Raw genomic sequence first — 19,457 nt, 5'->3', positions numbered from 1 at the left:
GTGACTCTGTCTTGACACATACCTGAAAAAACAATTCCCTCTATAATATACTTGCCAAGAAGTCAACCAGTCTCTGCTCAGACTTTTTTTTTTCAATTTCAATTTTATTTTTATTCTAAACTAATACCAAATAAAATGAGCATTTCCAGGAGAGGCCTGCACAGGAAACTCCCTCCTTCCCTACACCCTCTCACCATAACATTAAGCTCCTAAGTGCCAGGTACTGTGCTAAATGCTGGAGATACAAAGGAGACCATCACTGCTTGCAATCTAACGGGAAGACATGAAAACAACCAAGTACAAACAAGCTACACACAGAATAAACAGGAAATTATCAGCAGAGGAAAAAAATTAGAATTAAGAGAGATCTAGAACGGTTTCCTGTAGAAGATGGAATTTTAGCTGGGACTTGAGGTGGAGAAAGGGAGGGAGAGCATTCCATACATGAGAGACAGAAAATGCAAATGTTATATCAGTAATGTTGTGTGAAAAGAGCCAGGAGGCTCTAGCAGCTAGATGAGAGAGCTTTGGAGATGGCCTCAAGGAGCAGAACCATAAAAGGTAGGAGGAAAGTGGGACAAAAACTACTGAGGATAAATGGATCAAGTATAGGTTTTTTTGAGACTAAAGAAGACATGAGACATAAGCATGTTTGTAGGCAGGAGGAAGCAGCCAGTAGACAGGGAGAGAGTGGGGATGATAAGAGGAAGCAATCTGTTGAAGATGATGACACAAGCTTTGGCAAGAAGGATCACCTCTTCATGTGAGACAGGGATGAAGGATACGTGATGTGCTATGAAGAGGGAGCTCTCAGTAAATAGTCTAAGATGTTTCAGCGAAATGTGAGGCAACAGTCTTAGCTGAAAGGGAAGGGGAAAGGGGAATCACAGGAGGTTTGAGGAAGGATGAAAAGGTCTGGAAGAGTCACTGTGGTGAGTGGGACTGTGAATTAATCAGGAAGGTAAAAAAGGACTGCTTTAGCAGTGAGACCCAGCTGAAGTTAAGTAACATAAATTTGTAGTGGACTTAGCATGGTTTTGTGATTTTTCCCTGCCTTCATTCAGAAGCATGTGCATAGGGGCAATGGCAGAGAGTTAGGGAGTCATCTAAGACTCTTGGAAGTGCAATATTGGTGATATAAGGAAACAAAAGACTTGAGAGGACAGTATAGAGTCGAACTGGTCCACTAAGGGGTCAAGATGGGGAAGGGAAGAAAGTATAGCTAGTGGGGGAGTAATGACCCAGAATGAGGTAGAATGACAATAGACTGGGAATTTCCGAGATCATGAACAAGGAAGTGGTACATTTGTGGGTGATGGCAAGATCAAAGGTATGAGCATCTTTGTGTGGCTGTCCTGCTTATCTGATTCTGTCATTTTCTGTTGGGTTTTTTTGAGTGTTTTGGGGGGAATGAGGAGGATGGGGAGCCCCATCCCTAGCCACCCTCTCCTTACAACCTCCCCCCACAACAGGAAAAAAAGGAAAAGACTCTTGTGACAAAATTACATCATCAAATTAATTCCCACACATTGGTAACCAAAAATGTTTGAAAACTTCTAATTAGGAGGAACCCACTACTTTCTGAGAGAGTCCATCCCACCTCCATACCTCTTGTTAGGTAGATTTTCCTTGCCTCCCCCCCACTGCTCCTAGTTCAATCCTCTGGGGCCAAGGAGCACAAGTCCAATCCCTCCGTGGGGTTACAATCCTTCATAGAGCTGAAAAGAGCTTCTTCCATGTTGTCTTCTCCAGGGTAGATATTCTCAGCTCCTTTGACTGATTTTCAAAGGGCATGAACTTAATGACCTCAGCCCCCCAAATATCTTCTTCTGAAAAGCTCCATCTGATCAATATCCTTCCTAAAATGTGGCACCCACAATACTATACTCCAGATATGATCTGATCAGGGCAGAATACAGCAGGACTGTCATTTCCTTATTTCTGGGAAACCATGCTTTCTTGATGCATAAGCTCTTATTGCCTTAGTTTCTTGGCTGCCACACTTATCTCTTTCCCACCAATTTAACTCTAAAAAAGCCCAAATTCTCCTTGTTCCTCCTTAGGTACCCTTCCCAGCCCTGACTCATTCTGAGCTTTAGCTCTCTTGACAGTGTTCTAAAAGAAACATGCTATGCTTCTGCATTAATACTCCATTACTGGCCTTGCTCCCGCCTTCTGTACATGTGTTGTTTTTTTTTTTTTTAAATCTGGATTGTTCAGCGAGTTCTTTTAAGCATCCACTTCTGTTTCTTTAGGAATCTCCCACTTCTGTTCCTCACAGGAATTTTCTCCTCTTTGTGATTTCAGAATCATTCTTGAATGCTTCCCATCCACTGAGCGTCAGTCTCGGGTGTGCTAGAGATGTCTTACATACAACATAGCCCAAACTAGACTCATCATCTTTTCCCCACAACCCCCCTTCCAAATTTCCCTGTTTCTATCAAAGGCACCACTATCATCCCAGCATCCCAAGCTGGCAGCTCTGGCAATTATTCTGGATTCCTCACTCATTGCCTCTCTGATTCCTACCTACACATGTCACATCCAACCGTTTCTCTCTATTCCCACAGCTACTGGCCTAGTTCAGACCCTCACCACCTCCCACCCAGGTTACTATAATGGTCTCCTGACTTCAGATCTCTATGGTCCATTCTGCACACTGCCGTCAAAACATTTTCCTTAAACTCAACCAACTCCAATAGCTCCCGCCTCTCTCTACAATCAAATACATTCCTGTTTAGTGTTTAAAGTCCTAGACAACCTAGTTCTAACTTCTCTTTCCACCCTCACTGGACATCACTTCCTCTCCCACACTGTTGGGATCTAGCCAAACTGGCCTTTTTTCTCATGCACAACACTCCATCTCCCATCTCCAAGCCTTTGCATGGGCCATCTAACATGCCTGGAATGTAGTCCTTCCTTACCTGTACCCCACATAATTCCTTTCTTTCAATGTCGTTCTTATGAATGAAGCCTTTTCTGATTCCCCCAACTGCTGGTGCACCCCCTCCCCAAGTCCTTGTATGTAACTACTATGTATGTTTGATTCTTCACTATATATATGGCATGTATATACTTTTATCTTCCCCATTAGTAAGCTCTTGAAAGTAGAGATTGCTTAATTCTTTGTGCCAGGTCCCCTAGCACAATGCCTAGCACACAGTAGGTCTGCAGTGAGTTAACTTCCCCTCCTGATTTTTAGTTCATGAGCTCTTTCCTCTATACCCTCTCTCAGAGTCTAGAGTGCATGTCAGACCACACCCAGCTTCCCTCTCCAACAATCACAAATTCTAATTCGGAGTGCTCACGTGTCACTATCCGCTCTACTAATCAGCTTCCTACCTGTTGATGCAAATTTCCTTTTGTTAACTGAGATTATCATTAAAGACAGTCAAGAAATTATCAGCTGCTCTGCTTTTCACAGAGAGCACCTGGGCAGACTTTCAGACAACTGAAATCTTGGGCCTCTGCGTCAGCCGTACAATTCAAGTCTTCGAACTTCTCATCTGCTCCCTTCTTCTCTCTAGGTGGTCTGCAGTATCATCAGTATCATTTCTGCCAGAAAGCACCCCGCCTCTGGTTCCTGGATTCCAGCTCACAAATGTACCTTAAGATGCGAGGCTACTTTACCCCACTTTTACCTATCCTGTTTCTTCTGAGGGTATAGCCTTCCAGAGTCATGTTCCAGTCATAGGTCTTTTAGCCCATTAAGTCTCAGTGATACGTCAGAGGTCAAATTTGCCTCCTTGTGTTCACATGATTATTTAACAAAAAAAAAAAAAGGGTGACTTCTGTCCCTTCCCCCAAGCTGACCACTATCTTTTGCCAATACTCACAGAAGTGACTTTCAAAGGGTCAAAGTGAATGACAGACAACAACAGCTCGTGTTTCCGTATCACCTTACACTTTACAAGCATTTGTTACACAACAGCTCCGAGTAGTTTTTTGTTGGCAAGTCACTTCCCCACAGTTTCCTCATCTGTAAAACGGGACTAACGTTGCTCTCACTTCCAAGAGCTGTTGCAAAGAAAACATCTTTCTGTGACCCCCCGCCCCGATGCTGATGACGTTCCCCAAACTTCGCAGAGCACTCTGTTTTGTAAACCTTTACTGTCATATCATGCAGTAGAGTGATGCAAGTTTGTATCTTAACCCCTGACAAGAATTAATTTCCATGGGGAGACAAGCCAGATCTTACTGAAGCTCTAGCACAGAGACTGCACTCTGCACCATGAAGAAACTTAATGCACTGTTGTTTGTAAACAGAAACGGGAGCTATACTTTAGAGCTTGAACTCCTTGAGAACACGGATTGTCTTCTGCCTTTCTTGGTATCTGCCTCCGGCACTCAGCACGTAGTAATAGTAGCAAACACTAATAAATGTTTACCAACTATCAATGTCATTATGTTAATGATATTCCTATTTCTGCAACACTAAAGGGTTTATAAAGGGTCTTCCTCAAAACAAACCTGGCCGGTGGTACAAGCTTTATTTATCCTCATTTTATAGCCTCAGAGGAGAAATGACTTGCCCGAGGTCACATAGCTGGGAAGTAGCATTCTGAATCCTGGTCTCCTGGCTCCAAGTCTGGTTCTCTTTCCACTATGCCATGATCTTGCTTTCTGATCATGAAGAGAACAGACAGGCTGCTATAATGGCCCCTCTTCACAGCCTGTGTAAGGCAGCAGCTCCAGACATAACAAAAGCACAGGAATCAAGTTTTGAAAGGCTTGGCCATCAGTTTTAAGAACTTCTGGCTCTGGTCTCCAGAACCCTCTCTGCACACGATGGTCATAAGGATTTCCATCAGGGGAAAGCAGCACACACCACTAGACCAATAATCTAACTACCAACAGGCCAATGAACTCACAGGGCCTCATCCCCTGACAAGAAGGGAAGGTAGTTCAGGGACAGAGACAAACAGGGGGAATACAAGTTGTGGGCAATACATCAGGCAATAAATACATACAAAGCCTTGGGCGACTTGGCCAATCAACTAGGGGCAAGGGTAGCAGCACACACAGGAAGTACTGTTAAGGCAAATGTACTTTCTTCTGGACAGACCAGACTTCTACCTCTAGACTCTCAGGGGCTCAAATTCATATATCTAACTAGGACCCTAAACTGAGATCAAGATCACTGTTGAGAACTTCCTCCAAAGCCTGCAAGAAAATACTTACAGATATAAACACTACAGAAGTTAATCTCACTATGTAGAACAGATACAGCTCTAGGAAAGTTGGGCATAAATTTAATTCAATGTTTTATGACCATTTCGATGTGGATATTCCATCAGTGCACTCATTAACCATTCAAAATTAGATGTTTTAAATGCACTAGAAGATTAGTTGGGATTTTTAAAGTTACCCCATTATGAATTTTTCTGTAAAATGAAGAATCACTCCTTACTTCCTCCTTAGAACAACTCCTACCCTAAGATTCTGAGGAGTTAAAGTCTTACTGAATATTTTAAAATCTTAAGATGCTTTCTATTCAACTGTCTCTAAGGTACTCGGTCCTTCCTCAGAAGCTTTGAGGGAGTGAAACCTGCATTTTGATTGGTTAACAGTATCACTACAAGCAATAGTCTCCACTTGTCCAGCCTGGAAAATGGTCGTCTCAAAGGCAGAACACACCTGCATCTATTCTGACCTCATTCTTCACAATGATTTGAAAACACTGTCACACAGGGTAAATTAATGCACTCATTTGAGAAGCCATTGTAAATGTTGAAAAAACTGATGGAGTTCGAATGTAGATTGAAGCATACATTTTTCCAGTTTCTGTATTTTTGTGTTTTTTTTTTCCTTTGGGTTTGTATCTTCTTACATGATATGACGAATATGGTAATGTTTTGCATGACTGAACAATTATAAGCTATATCAAATTACTAAATTTGGAACTCAAAAAATTTTTTAAATGAATGCTAAATGTAAAGACATAAAGATGTCCTTACATATAACTGGGGAAAAAATAAATTATGATAAAAAAAAAAGAAATTACTCCCAAGGATTATGTACTTCCCTGCCTTCTTAAACAGAGTACACTGAACATCATTTTTCTTTTCATTGATAGCTCGGCATCACTGCAAACCTCCACTACTTTAAGCTGCCATCGCTCATGTACAACATCAGACTGTTTCCCAGTCACGAGGGGTATTTGCAGAAAACCCACATTGCCTTGCTGGCTGTATAATGGTGAAAGAACCATAAGAAGACCCCTCATGCACTGGATAATTTCTCTCTGGATGATTTAAGCAAAGGCAAGATCAGAAATTGTACCCAAATGGAGAACAATGTAGATGGATATTTTGATCTACACCACAGAGGGAAGTACCCTTGGCAATGATAGCACAGATTTACTTAATTCCTTAAAACACTGCTTCTTTTGAAAGGTGTAAAACCGTTTACCCTTTCACAACATTGCCCCCTTCATACACCCCGAGTGCTCAGTTCTGACGTCTGCTTTTTTATACTTTTCCTAACTTGTTGCTGAGTCATCAGCTGATGAGGTTAAGACCCACTGACATTCTTCCCTCTCCCCACCCCTTTACTTTGGAAAGAATGCAGGGATCATCATAGATGTCCCTAAGTATTTCAAGGACAAACGTGGGAAAAGGACTTTCTATACTTTTCTGTACAGCCCCAAAGGGCAATGGAAGCAACGAGAAGTTACAAGCAGAGTAATTTAGTGTCAATACAAACTGCCCCAAAGTGGAATGAATCACCTTAAGAGGTGGTGGGTTCCCCTTTCTTGGAGATCTCCAATAAATAATAAATAAGTGTTCATTTACTGATTCAAGCAGAAGTTATATGACCACATGTCAGTATATTATAATGAGGATTCCTTTGGTGTACAGGCTGTACTAGATGGCCGCTAAAGTACCCTCCTATCAACTGTGAGCTGGGAAAACAGGTTGTCCAAATTATGAAAAAGAGAATTGCCTTTCTGGGTTTGAGGGGATAAGTTATCCACTGAGGAATGTACATGGATTCTGGTTGCTTTCTTCCTAGCTCTTGGCTCTGTTATAGACAGAGAAACCTGCACAGTTATACAAAGAAGTGTTCCTAGAGCAAGCTCTATGATTGGAAAATCTAGCTGATCCAAGACTCTGGATAACTGAAGAGTTGACAAATCATGATACAAATCATGGGTCACCAAACTTAATGAATGAGATAACAAAAAGCATCCGAATGAAAACAACACTGAATGTAATTAAAACCTTCTACAGAATGCATTTCAAAATCTTGCAATCACTATTTGGAGCATCAGTTACCAACATGCTGGAGATACACAGAACTTTCAACTAATAAAAGTTCAAGTTGTTATTATTAATATTTATATACCGCTTAACTACTTACTACCTGTGTGACCTTTAGCAAGTCACTTCACCTCTGGGCCTCAGTTTCCTATGGAGGAGCTGGACTGGATGACTTTTGAATGTCTTTCTGCACCTATGATCCTATGAATGTCAGATAACTGAAAATTTACTATTTTATACTTGTTTAATTATGTTTAACTTTACTATTTACAGAGAAATGGGAGAGAAAATCAGAGAAAAGGAGGGAAGAGAGAAAAAGACAGGAAGAGGGAGCAGGAAAAAAAGAGGGAGGAGGAGGGAGTAAATGGAGGCTATCCTGGTGTACCATGCTGACCCCTCCACCTATAGATAAATGCAGGAGTTGGATTAACAGATTGCTGAGCCTAAGATCCAACGGAAGCAGAGCTAACACCAGTTAACATCTGCCCTTTGTCCTGTTTGGGGCCTGTTAAGAAGGAATCATTTAAAATATCATTTAAAGATTCTTTCTGGGGAAAGAGGGAACTCAAGTAAAGATCTGCATGTGTTCCATGACCTCAGACTGTTTCACGGCTGCTGCCTCCTTTAAAAATAGCCTCAGCATTTGTAAGTGATCAGATCTCCGGTTGCTTACTGGTAGCTAGCCACCCTCTTCCCCAACAATTTGTTCAAAAGAACAAGTTGGAATAGGAGAACAGGGAGCAAGAAGGGGAAACAATTTCCTTCTTTTGTTCTTCTGCTTAAAAGTAATGCTATCTATTGTATTGGCAATGACACCCTTTATCACTGATGAACAAAGAGAACTAAGCCAAAGTCCTATCTAAGCTGATGGTCCCCAACATATTTGTCAAATGGAGCTAATTTTCACTTCTCTAAATCCCTATGATCATTTTTTTCTGGGGGTGGGGCTGGAGGGGAGTGGGCAATAATACTTTACAAGTGGAAAAAGAAGTATATAAGCTTTTTGCTCCTCCCCAAAGGAGGCTTTGTCAATGAACACACTTGATTCTATATGTTAGATCTCCTGATCTAAGCATGCATAACAGTGTAAAAACATTCTCACCTAGTCGGAGCTCCCCGAAATTGCCACATCCGATCTTCTTCCCAACCCGGAAATTGGGGCCCACCATTAAGACTCCCGAGTTGGTCCCCGTATTCCGACAGCCATGGGTGTTCCTTCCCCCCCCTGTCTTGGCCATTCTTTTGCCTTCCTCCGTCTCCCCTTTCCCTCCTCTCTTGTCAAAATCCATAAGTTTGTGATACCCTGGCCTCTCCACGGTTACGCTGCTGCCATACAAAACCCCAATCCACCGAAACTCAAGGACAAAGCGTGGTTCTTCTGCAATCAATACACCATTGCGGCCCAAGGCAGAGGCGGTGGGTGGGGTGAAGGGGAAAACGTCACCCACAAGCTCCCAGCTACTGAAATGTTAGTGGTTTCCAAAGTCCTAGTGTGGCTCTCATCTTTGTTGCCTGTAGGTCACTCTTTGGTGGAGAAGGCATTCTGTGGGAAGGTTCCTTCCAGCTTAGATCCTTTGGCTCCCAGCTGACCAAAAAAACAAACCAAAAAACCAGAAGAAAATTAGTTAGGAAACTTAGACTCATAGTCCTATTAATAATGACAATGTTAACAGTAACTACTCACATTTTTATAGTACATTAAGCTTTATAAAATACTCTTTACAATAACCAGATGATAAATCATACAGGTAATAACGATGCAGGGAAGCAGAAAAGCTCTAGATTTGGAATGCTGGGTTCAAATTCTAGCTCAGCTACTTACTACCTGGATCACACCGGTCCCTAAACCGTTCTGAGCAACAGTAACTGCTGATACTAAGTCCAGTGTGCCTTCCAAAACATGCTTCCCCTTTATTTCTGCAAAGTTTAAACCACTACAAAACAAAAAATAATATTTTTTCCTCCAAGAAAATACTAGACTGAGGCCAATAAAATAAGAATTACTTCATAGAATTAATACATCTAACAAATATTTAATGAAATAAAGGATAAAATGTGATTCCTGCCCTACAGGAGCTGACAATACACTGTTAGTTAATACAAGACAACACCATGAGACAAATTACAAAGCAGTGTTAATTGTTAAGAATCATATACCTAACAAATCTTAGGCTAGTGAAAGAAATGCCTACCACTCTGTGCTGGGGACACTTCCTAAAAGGAGCATGAATTTAGCCTAGCTTTGAGGATGGGAGGTATTGGGGAGGGGCAGACAATAGGAAAGAATGCTATTAAGGGCAAGAGAACCTAGCACGGGGTGGCGAAGCTGCAGCCTCAAGACCACATGTGGCCTTCTAGGTCCTTGAGTTCAGTCTTTTGACTGAGTCCATGTTTTACAGAACAAATCCTTTTATTACGGGCCTAGAGGCTAGGGACTAGCATCTGAAGTTTATCTCCCCCACCCTCCCCAGTGCCATGATCCCACCACTTCAGCTTCCCCCAACTATAAGACAGCTGGCAATACACTCACCTGCTGAGTTTTAGCCACAAAGTATCATGTGCAAATAGGAAAGTAAAAAAGAGACAGGAAATATATGATGTAAAGCAAAGATTGGGTCAGGAGACCTCAATTCTAACCCCAGATCTGACACAATTATAAGGTCACTTTAAACAAACCCCTCTCTGAGCCACACTTTTTCCATCTCTCAGGCCACTCTGGGCACTAAAATTCTACGTCTGTCTAAAAACATTTTATCTGTGCAGACAAAGTCCTAAACAAAGGAACTAACCTGGTCTCCTGACTCTCTTTCTGACCCTCTTACACTTCTAGGGAAGAGCAAAGAAGACAGAGAATATAGAGGGGAGAAAGCCGGCCCTTAGCCCAGGCAAGGAATCAGCTTAGGGTAGCAGGGCACTGTTAATAATAGCCCTGCTCGCATACTAGTGTCTAACACATCCTTTACTGGGAAAACACCACAGGATGATCAGCGGGAACAGAACAAATCAGGCTGTCCCTAGGATAGCAACAGGTCAAAGCAGGGGAAATCCAAATGGCTGCTTCTAGCAACTCTGACCCAAAACTAACCAAGGAAGGCCAGAAGGCCTGAAAGCTAAGTAGCTCTGGCCCTGGGCTTCCTCAGAGGCAGGTGTACAAATACCTCCATTGTTCTTAGGGAGGAAGTGATCTCAGGGGAGTCATAACTATGGGTTCTACAGCAGTCCACCAGAGGAAGTCAAGAGGAGGCACCGTGCCAAATGTACACACAGCCGTTGGAGGGCAGGGCCGAGCCAGGGCCATGGGGAAGAAGCCAAGGTGCTCAAGATCAGCACCAGTTAGGGGTTTGGGTTGAGCAGAGCGTTGGGTACAAAATGCCTCCTTTCAAAATTGCAGGGACAACCAATGGAAACTGGAAAAGTAGCTGCTCTGAGATAGCACAGAGGAAAACCTCCACTTTTCAATTTTATTTTCAAAGAGGTGGTAGCTAGGATCAATAAAATTGACAACAATAAAGTTGGTTCCCCACTCAGCAGCATTAGTTTACAGAAAGGCGGTATATTCAAAGGTGCTTTTTCTCTGGCCTTAGCCTAGACAGCTTACCACCTGCATATAATTAAGCACACAGTTTCTTTGGGGAGGAGTTCATTTACTTGCATAGAATTGTATGAGTTTTTTTTTTTTAAATCTAAAGTTAATTCTAAAATTTCTAGTCTAATATTTTCATTTTACAGAAGAGAAAAATGAGGCTGAGAAGGTCTACTCGAGGGTTACACAGAGACTTAATGCAAGAGTCAGGAACTGAATCCAGGACTCCTGACTCACTCCCAATATCTTCCTACCCAAACAGGACACTTGCTCTTTGCCGACTTGTCTGATTTGAGGCTACACATCATGAAATTTTTTGAAAAGAAAATAAATTTGCGTTGGGGAAGCAAGGAACAACAGGGAATAGAGAAATGGAGGGCAGGGATAGTTCATAAAACATAAGGATATAGATTTATAGATCTAGCAATGTCAATGATTTTTGTACCAAAGAAGCACTTCTCTGAGCAGGTATTTTTCCCTCCCTCCTGTTTTCCTTTCTGCTCCCACTTTCATTTGCCTGAGATTTCAGATGGACTGATGGAAAGTGAATTAAATTTAATTCACCAAATACTCACTAAATGTTTACTATGTGCAGGGTCCTTGTCCCCAAGGAACTTACAACCTAATAGGGAAGACTGAGATACAAACATGAGGGAGAGTGAGATAAGTAAGAGAGGTCCAGGCAAAGTGCATGAGAAATTTGAGGAGGGAGAGATCACTTTCACAGTCGAGGTGGGGAAATTCAACTCAACCATCATTTGCTAACCACCTAACACTGGTATAAAGCACCACATGCCACCCCCATCCCTCAGGGAATCAAAGAGGGCTTCCTGAGAGAGGTGGCACTTGAGTTAGGTCTGAAAGGGAGAGCAGGGACTTCAGAGGATAAATATAAAAGAGAAATATAGTCCAGAAATAGAGTAATAAGAAACATGAGCACCTCACTTAATGGGGTTTTAAAGAAGCAAATATTAATAGAACGAAGGACTAGAATGAAAACTAAAAGTCACACAATTTGGCTGCAAAAGAATCCACAAAAAGGATTAATAAGTTGTATGAAATAAAGTTGGAGTCAGTATATGGAAAGCCTTGAGTGCTAAGATCATGCACTTATACTATATTCAGTAAGCAACAGGGTGCATCTGAAGGTTTTTAACAGGAGAATGTTATTAGAGGGGTGGAAGATGACAATGATGATGATGAAGATCACACAGGCACCGAAGTAGATGATGGGCTGGAAAATGAAGACAAACAAAAAGATGCCTGTCAAGAGGTGATTCAATAATGAAGAACTGAATTGGATTCAACACTTGCTGAGTACCTGCTATGAAACAGTGCTGGGCGTACAAGGATGAGAAATGACCGCCCCTGTCCACAAGGAGCTTATGGTCTAATGGAGAAGGGATTACAAATAAGGTGGCAGAATGCAATAAAGATGAAAGGGAGATCCAAGGAGGTAGGTGACATAAGGGATCAAAGGACTATACCGGGAATCAGGAAGACCAGAGTTCAAATCTTGCCTCAGACGCTAGCCATGTGACCTTGAGCAAGTCAATTAACCTCTGTCTGCCTGTTTCCTCATATGTAAAATGGGAATAATGGCACCTATCTGGAAAAACTGTTTTGAGGATCAAGTGAAATAACATATGTAAAACTGCAAAGTGCAAAGCATTGTATAAAGATTAGGTATTGTAACTATTGTTGTCATCATTATTATAATCATTGAAATACTTGTGGAAAGGAGACAGGAGGAGCACAGTGCATAAAGCACCGGTCCTGGGAAGACCCGAATTCAAATCCGGCCTCAGATGCTTGATACTAGCTGTGTGACCCCAGGTAAGTCACTTAACCCTGACTGCCTTGCCCTCCTCTCCCTCCAAAAAAAAAAAGGGGGGGGGGAGGAAAAAGGAGAGGGGAAAGATCAGTTTCAGCAAGGGAATCAGGGACAACTTCAAGAAAGAGAAGGTACATGAGCTAGGTCTTAAGGGGTAAAAAAGGTGTAAACCTAGACAAGAACGCTCTCCAGATATGGCCAATGTACAGTCAATGTACAGAGGTGAGAGAAGGAAGGATGAGAACAGAGAACATCTAGCTGTTTCGTTAGCTTAGAACACAGAGTAAAAGCAGGGAGGTAGAACAAAATAAGATTGGAAAGGTAGTCTGGAAAAATGCATATGAGGATATCAAAGAAATGTGCAAAGATCTGCATGTAACTGATAAAGGGAAAAAAGAGAGAGAAAAATATATACAATGACTACAATAAGGTAAATGCTAAAAACCACCAAAAGGAAGTTTGAGTGACAAAAAGATCAAAGTTTGTGTAAAAGAGACAACAAAACATACCTCCTTCCATGCATCTGTAGCAGATGTTTTAAATTTTCTTTGTCCAAAAAAAAAAAAAAAAAGATTCAATCGGAGAGTAGGTGGGTGGGAAATGACTGACATGTGAAGACAATATATCAATAAAAGAAGGTATTTGGGGCCAAATTGTAGAGGGTCAGTTATGCCAGAAGTTGTTCATATTTTATGCTACAAGTAATAAGGAACTACTCAAGGTTTTGACTATGGGTGACCTGAACTATTCATTAGTAATGTTATTTTCATAGCAAGATGAAAGAGTTGGAGAAGGGAAAAAATGGAGGCAAGAGGACAAATCTGGAGATGCTTGTTAAATTTGTCTGATATGCCTTCAAGTTCACTGTCATCTTAAGGCTGCGAGAGGGCTGCCTCTACCCAAAGCCCTCAAGTTTGGGTTGGCACAGAGTATCCACACATTCACAGGACTAAAGCTGGAAGATGTCACTGGCCTTCTAATCTAACCTTCTCATTTTAAACATGAGGAAACTGAGGCCCAAGGGAGTTAAGTGACTTGGCGAAGTCACAAAGACAGTAATCAGAAGCCAAATATGAAACCAGATTGTCTGATTTCAGTCACTGCCCTTTCCAACTCTCTTACCTCCTATAGCATATGTGGATCAAACTATGAAAACCAACAGCCTGAGGGCCTGAGATAAGGTCAGTCCTAGGTGTTCAAATTTAGTATACAGCCTGAAAGAATTCACAGAAGAGGGCAAGATAAGAAAGCCTAGGTTTCAGGCCAGAGATTTCTGGACCTAAAACGTGATATGAAGCCCTTTCTAGGTAGAAGGGGAGAGAACAGATGCTTGTTGGTTGAAAAATAAAATAAATTTTAATTAAAAAGCAAACAAACAAGTATTTAAGTGCTACATGCCAGGCACTGTTAGGCATGGAGATACAAATACAATGAATGACACAATCCTTCTTCGCAAGAAGCTTACACTCTAGTGAGCTAGATTTTCAAAGAAAGCATAGAACATTTAGAAGCAATTTCTGTCAAAGAGGAGGTTGGAAATAAATGACCTCTAATATCTCTCTCAAAAGTTAGATGTCATGAAGCACAGACTCCCACGGCAAAGTTTATTCCAGGAAGAAAGTCAAAGATGACTTTGGTCTCACTTTTATGGCAGTGAGTTACATATTGGTTTCAAAGATCAACATCATACTGATTCATGTAATGGAGGTGAGGGAGGGGAAGAGAAGAGGAAGAGACACGTCTGGGCTTGCACCTTTTCAACCTCAGCTTCGTACTAGAGAGGTGGGGGTCTGAGAGAACATAAAGTGGAGCCTTGTCTGGGTATGTGTATATCCAGATACATGCTGGAAGTCCACTGGGGATGACAGTGCAGACAGCTTTCCACCAGGCTCAGTCATTCTAGGTTTCAAATGGAGCAAGCAGTTGAGAAAAGCCCCCCACCCCCACACTTCCCAAGGCCCTCCTCTTTGATTAGCTCTAGTTACAAGCTGCTAAGGGAGCCAGAGGATTTGGGAAAGCCACATTCTCCTCTTTCCAGTCTGGGCCGGAAGATGCCCAGCCCTTTTACCTGTGGGTTAAATAAGCACAATGCCACCCTCCAGGAAATGATCCTGCTGCGGGTTGTTGGCTCAAACCTCATTAAGCTTTCCCCACTTAGTCAATATTAATGGCAGAAAGGGTTTGTACACATGGAATAGGTAAAGGAGGTAGGAGGGCTAGAGGCCTGCAACCTGAGATGGGGGAGTCACATTAGCTACAGGGGAGCACAGGGGTCTGCTTAGACCATGGAACCATAAACTTTTGGGGTTTGAAGCTCAGTCTTTTGGGGAGGTGAGGCAGATAAACACCAACAAACATTTAAGTTCCCAATGGCCTTTTCTTTCTCCTCATCTTTCTTTACTTCTTTATAAAATTAAACCATTTTCCTTCCTCTTGGTGTTTTCCTAACACTCCTCTTTCTGTGTCCCCACCGCCTACCCCTTCTCCAACTCTTTTGCTGAATCATCACCCATATCCAACTCAGCTAACTGTGGGTTCACTACAAGGCTCTGTCCTGTCTCCCTTTACATTCTCTCAATGATCTCATAATATGATGGATTCAATTATCTCTATATAATAATAGTCTAGATGACCAGATGCCTTGAGGCAGCTGGTGGAACAGCAAATAGAGTACTGGGCCTGGGGTCTAGAAGTCCTGAGTTCAAATCCAGTCTGAGACACTTATTAGCTGTGTGACCCTGGGCAAGTTGCTAAATCTGTTTTCCTTTCCTCAGCTATAAAATGGGGATAATACCAGCATTTGCCTTGCAGGGTTTTTGTGAGGATCAAATGATTCATTATTTGTAACAAGCACTTAGCATAGTGCAGGGCACACACTAGGTGTTACAGAAATGCTTATTCCCCTTCATCTCCTAGATCTCTCTATATAATCTCTAGCTCTCTTCTCTCTACAAATGCCCCTCATTACATTTTTATTGCACTATAATCAGTAAAGTACATATTAATATTTCTGTTTTGGTGCATTTGAGTTAAGTCCTAGCATGACTGATTTTTTAAAAGATGATACCTATGCAAAGCTAAAATATACCTATTCCTCCTTTCAATGCCCATTCAGTGTTCTCCAGAGATCTCTTACATCTAACTCAATCCACAACATCTTAGCATATATTCCCTTCTCTTCACTTAACACAACCACCACCCTAGTTCAGACATTCCTTATCTCCCATCGGTACTATTTTGATAAACTTCTATTGGTAATCCTGCTTTCAAGTCTCTTCTCTCTCATCCATCCTCCCTGTAGCTGCTAAAGTGTTGTTCCGAAATTACAGTTCTGACCACGTCATTTCCCTGCTCAACGAAAAAGCACTTATTAAGTGCCAACAATGTGCCAGACATAAGAGAGACAGACAGACAGACCGACGGACCAAAAAAATCTCTCCAGAGCTTACATTTTATCAGGGAAGAAAAGAAACTCCAGTGGCTCCCTAATAACTCCAGGATTAAATACAATTTCTCCAGTACTTAAGTTTTTCCCACAACTTTCCTCCAATCTACCTTTTTAGCCTTATACACACTCTTTAGACCAATCAAACACTATCCTCCTTGCTAGTCTAACTCTACACACAGTAGGCATTCAATAATTATCTGTGGAATTAAAAATAAATCAAATTGCAGGCTAATTAAGTCAAATTTTTGGTACTCTAATGCAACAACCTTTTTCTAAGAACTCTTTAAGAGGTCCAAGGACCTGAGAGTTTTTCCTGAAATTTTTTACCTAAACGCTACCAGAAACAATACATCTTATATGTAAGAAAAACTGACTCCAAATTCAGAACCGACATAAAGAAATGTACTTTTTAAAAAAGAGGCTATTGTCTCATCCTGTCCTCCAACCCCAAACACATCTTTTCCCCTGTGGAGCCCTAACTCTTTGAACAGGGTTTCTAAGGCTAGTCCACATCTAGAGCCTACCAGCTTCACCTACCTTCAGCTCTTTAAAGCAGTAATAAAGAGGATATAATATGGGAGGCTTAACCCAAACATTGGATAAGATGAAGAAGAATTTAGAGTCTTTGAGTACCAGGCTTAAGAAAACCAACTTACAAGCTGTGAATTTTGAGCTAGGCTAAGAGGAAGTATAGTTATGGGAAGATCTTTTCCACCCCCTGCCCCACCCCAATAGATACAGTCATTGCCCTTTTGACTCAGTGATCCCACTGCTGGATATATATGCCAAGAAAACCAAAGAGACAAAGTTCTAATATAATAAATATTCACAGCAATACTTTATGGTAGCAAATAACTGGAATCAAAGTAGGCATCCATCATTTCAGGGAATGGCTGAAAAAGCTATCACATTCAAACATAATGGAATATGATTATATGGTTAGAAACAAATATAAGGAATGCAGAGAAACATAGGAAGATCTATCTGAACAGGTGCAAAGGGAAATAAACAGAATCAAGGGACTATTGGGAGGAAAACACTGTGTAAATTGTAAAGCAATATAGCCATATGAGTTGTGTCACTGGGACAGGATGAGATCAGTAGGAATTTGGTTCAATTTCCTAGTTTTAGGGTAAGTGGCCTTTCAAACTGGCAGCCTACCACAGGAGAAAACACAATGGCCTTAGAGTCAAAGGAACCGGGTTCTAGTCCTGACTGCCATTAACTTGCCAAGTTATTTCCTGTCCTTAGGCCTCCCGTTTGTTTAAATGAAGGATACTGGACAGGATCTCTGAGAAGCCTCCTAACTCTTACCTTCTATGGGTCTCTGGAATGCCATGGTTCTAATCCCTGCTTTTCTATTGGGCTGAAGATAGTGAGGGGTGACTGGGTGCCAGTTGACTATAAATTTATGGATGTTATAGTGGTGGCTGTGGGTGGGCGGTGGCAATTATAAGCAGGATGGAGAGAACCCTAGTCAGTTGGACCCAATTTTTGGAGCTCCCCAATACTGGCAAGCCATCAGCTGTAGCACCTTTGCCATAGACAGTAAACACCAATCCTATACTTTTCTATAATATTACGGGATGAGAACTGGTTCGTGACTGCTGACTGACTGGAACAATGAACCCAGAAAAGTCTCAATCTACCAAATCTTTATGATAAAAAATCACGTAAAAGTAACATGGTATAGTAGAAAAAATACCTCATTACTCTTTCCCTCCTCTCACAGGTGGGAACACTTACCTAAGTCTACACCACTTGGTACTTACGGAGAGAGGGACTGGATTACTCTGGTTTGGGGAACTCCCTGGTGAAGAAACTGCCACTATCAATGTAGGGCAACACCTTCTCTGCAATATTTAGTGTTAAGAAGGTTGTTCAGAGCACTGAGAAGTGAATTCCCCAATCACGCAGCCATTGTGTGTCAAGGAAGGATTTAAACCAAAATGCTCCTGGTTCGGAGACTGGCTCTCTATTTACTATGCCAAGCTGTCGTCCAGCACTTATCAAACATGGCCTTATTACGTCCGTGGAACTGAATGGCCTGGCATTGTAACATTTTGATATACGTCTCATTTCCCTAACCAGACTGCGGCTTCCTGAAGGAAGCTAACACTGCGTATACAATCTTTGTATTCCCCCCCAAAACAATCACATCAGTTTCATGAAAACACGATAAGCAGCAATGTCAGAGTAGAGCAGGTCGTTGCAAAGGACAATTTTTAATATGAAGGCTACAAACAATGTGCCAATGACAGGCAGGCTGGGGGCTCAAGCACTAAAATGGTATTGTTGCTAATCAGCCACACTACATTAGATGAGGGATGTCACAGTACACATTTACAAAATCACAGTGGGGTTTGTTTAAAAAATGCCCATGATGGTCCTGTGAGGTGATGCTGGTCCACTTCATGTCATGTGGGGTATTTTCATAACTGTGACAGGCCTTTCATACAACTATTGTGTGTTGAGAGAAGACTGCTCTGGCCTCTACAATATGGCACTCAAAACAAGACCTAGGCCTGGCTTTATCTGGGAATTATCTTGGGGTGATAGCTGGAGCTCCCTCCTTACTTGGGAGATTCCCATCTTGGCTCGCTATCTTCCCCTGACAAGGTGGCCTGAGGTTCCCATTGGCTATCTGAGTTCCAAGCTCAAGCAGAACGATGATGGATGGATGGATGGATGGACAGACAGATGGATGCCTGCCCACTTCTGAATCCTCTCTTGCACAGAATTTCCCATGCTGTCAGCTTATTTCCACTTCTCCAGCCGGCAACATATAGGTCACTTGGCAATTTTTCCTCTCTGAAATACATCACTTTAACATTCATTTCTGTCAAAACCTCATCAGCTGCTTCTCCACCTTCTCATTGAGTTGTAAGGCTTTCTGAAGAGGCTCTCAGTCACTCAGACACAGTATCTCTGGGCCATTAGTAATGCAACCAAGAGGCAACAGCCTGACCTCAGATGACTGAAAGGGAAGCTGTGCAGTTAGTGATGGAAGCCATGAAGACACACTACTTCCTCTATAAATGGTATTTTACTTATATCCATTTAGTCAAACTGTCATCTAGTTGTGTCTCTTGTTAAGGAGAGGACTAAGAAACTAACACTGGCCACAGAGGACCCTATTTTGCAAGCTATGTCTGCTTTAACTCCACATAACTTCAAGAAATAAAAATGACTTCAAAGAAATATAAAATTTCTGAAATAGAAGGGGCCTCAGGCAACCCATAGTCCAAGCCCTATCCTGAATATGAATCCTCTTTAAAGCACCCAAAACAAATGATCTTACTTTTTATTGTCATTTATTCTCATCATTCC

At 41.8% G+C, this 19,457-nt stretch overlaps 1 protein-coding gene across 1 annotated transcript in view; it reads right to left on the bottom strand.

The window, feature by feature from the left end:
- Window positions 1-19,457, bottom strand: part of CSNK1G2 (casein kinase 1 gamma 2) — a 96,378-nt gene that overhangs the window by 39,059 nt on the left and 37,862 nt on the right. The window contains exon 2 of the mRNA XM_036763017.1: window positions 8,365-8,847. Coding sequence (XP_036618912.1) covers window positions 8,365-8,551 — 187 coding nt within the window. The 5' untranslated portion in view covers window positions 8,552-8,847. The remainder of the gene's footprint in view (window positions 1-8,364; window positions 8,848-19,457) is intronic.

This window comes from Trichosurus vulpecula, chromosome 1 (genome assembly GCF_011100635.1).
Source record: "Trichosurus vulpecula isolate mTriVul1 chromosome 1, mTriVul1.pri, whole genome shotgun sequence".
Lineage (NCBI taxonomy): Eukaryota > Metazoa > Chordata > Mammalia > Diprotodontia > Phalangeridae > Trichosurus > Trichosurus vulpecula.
The sequence above is the reverse complement of the archived record's forward strand: the minus strand, read 5'-3'. Positions and strand labels throughout refer to the sequence as shown.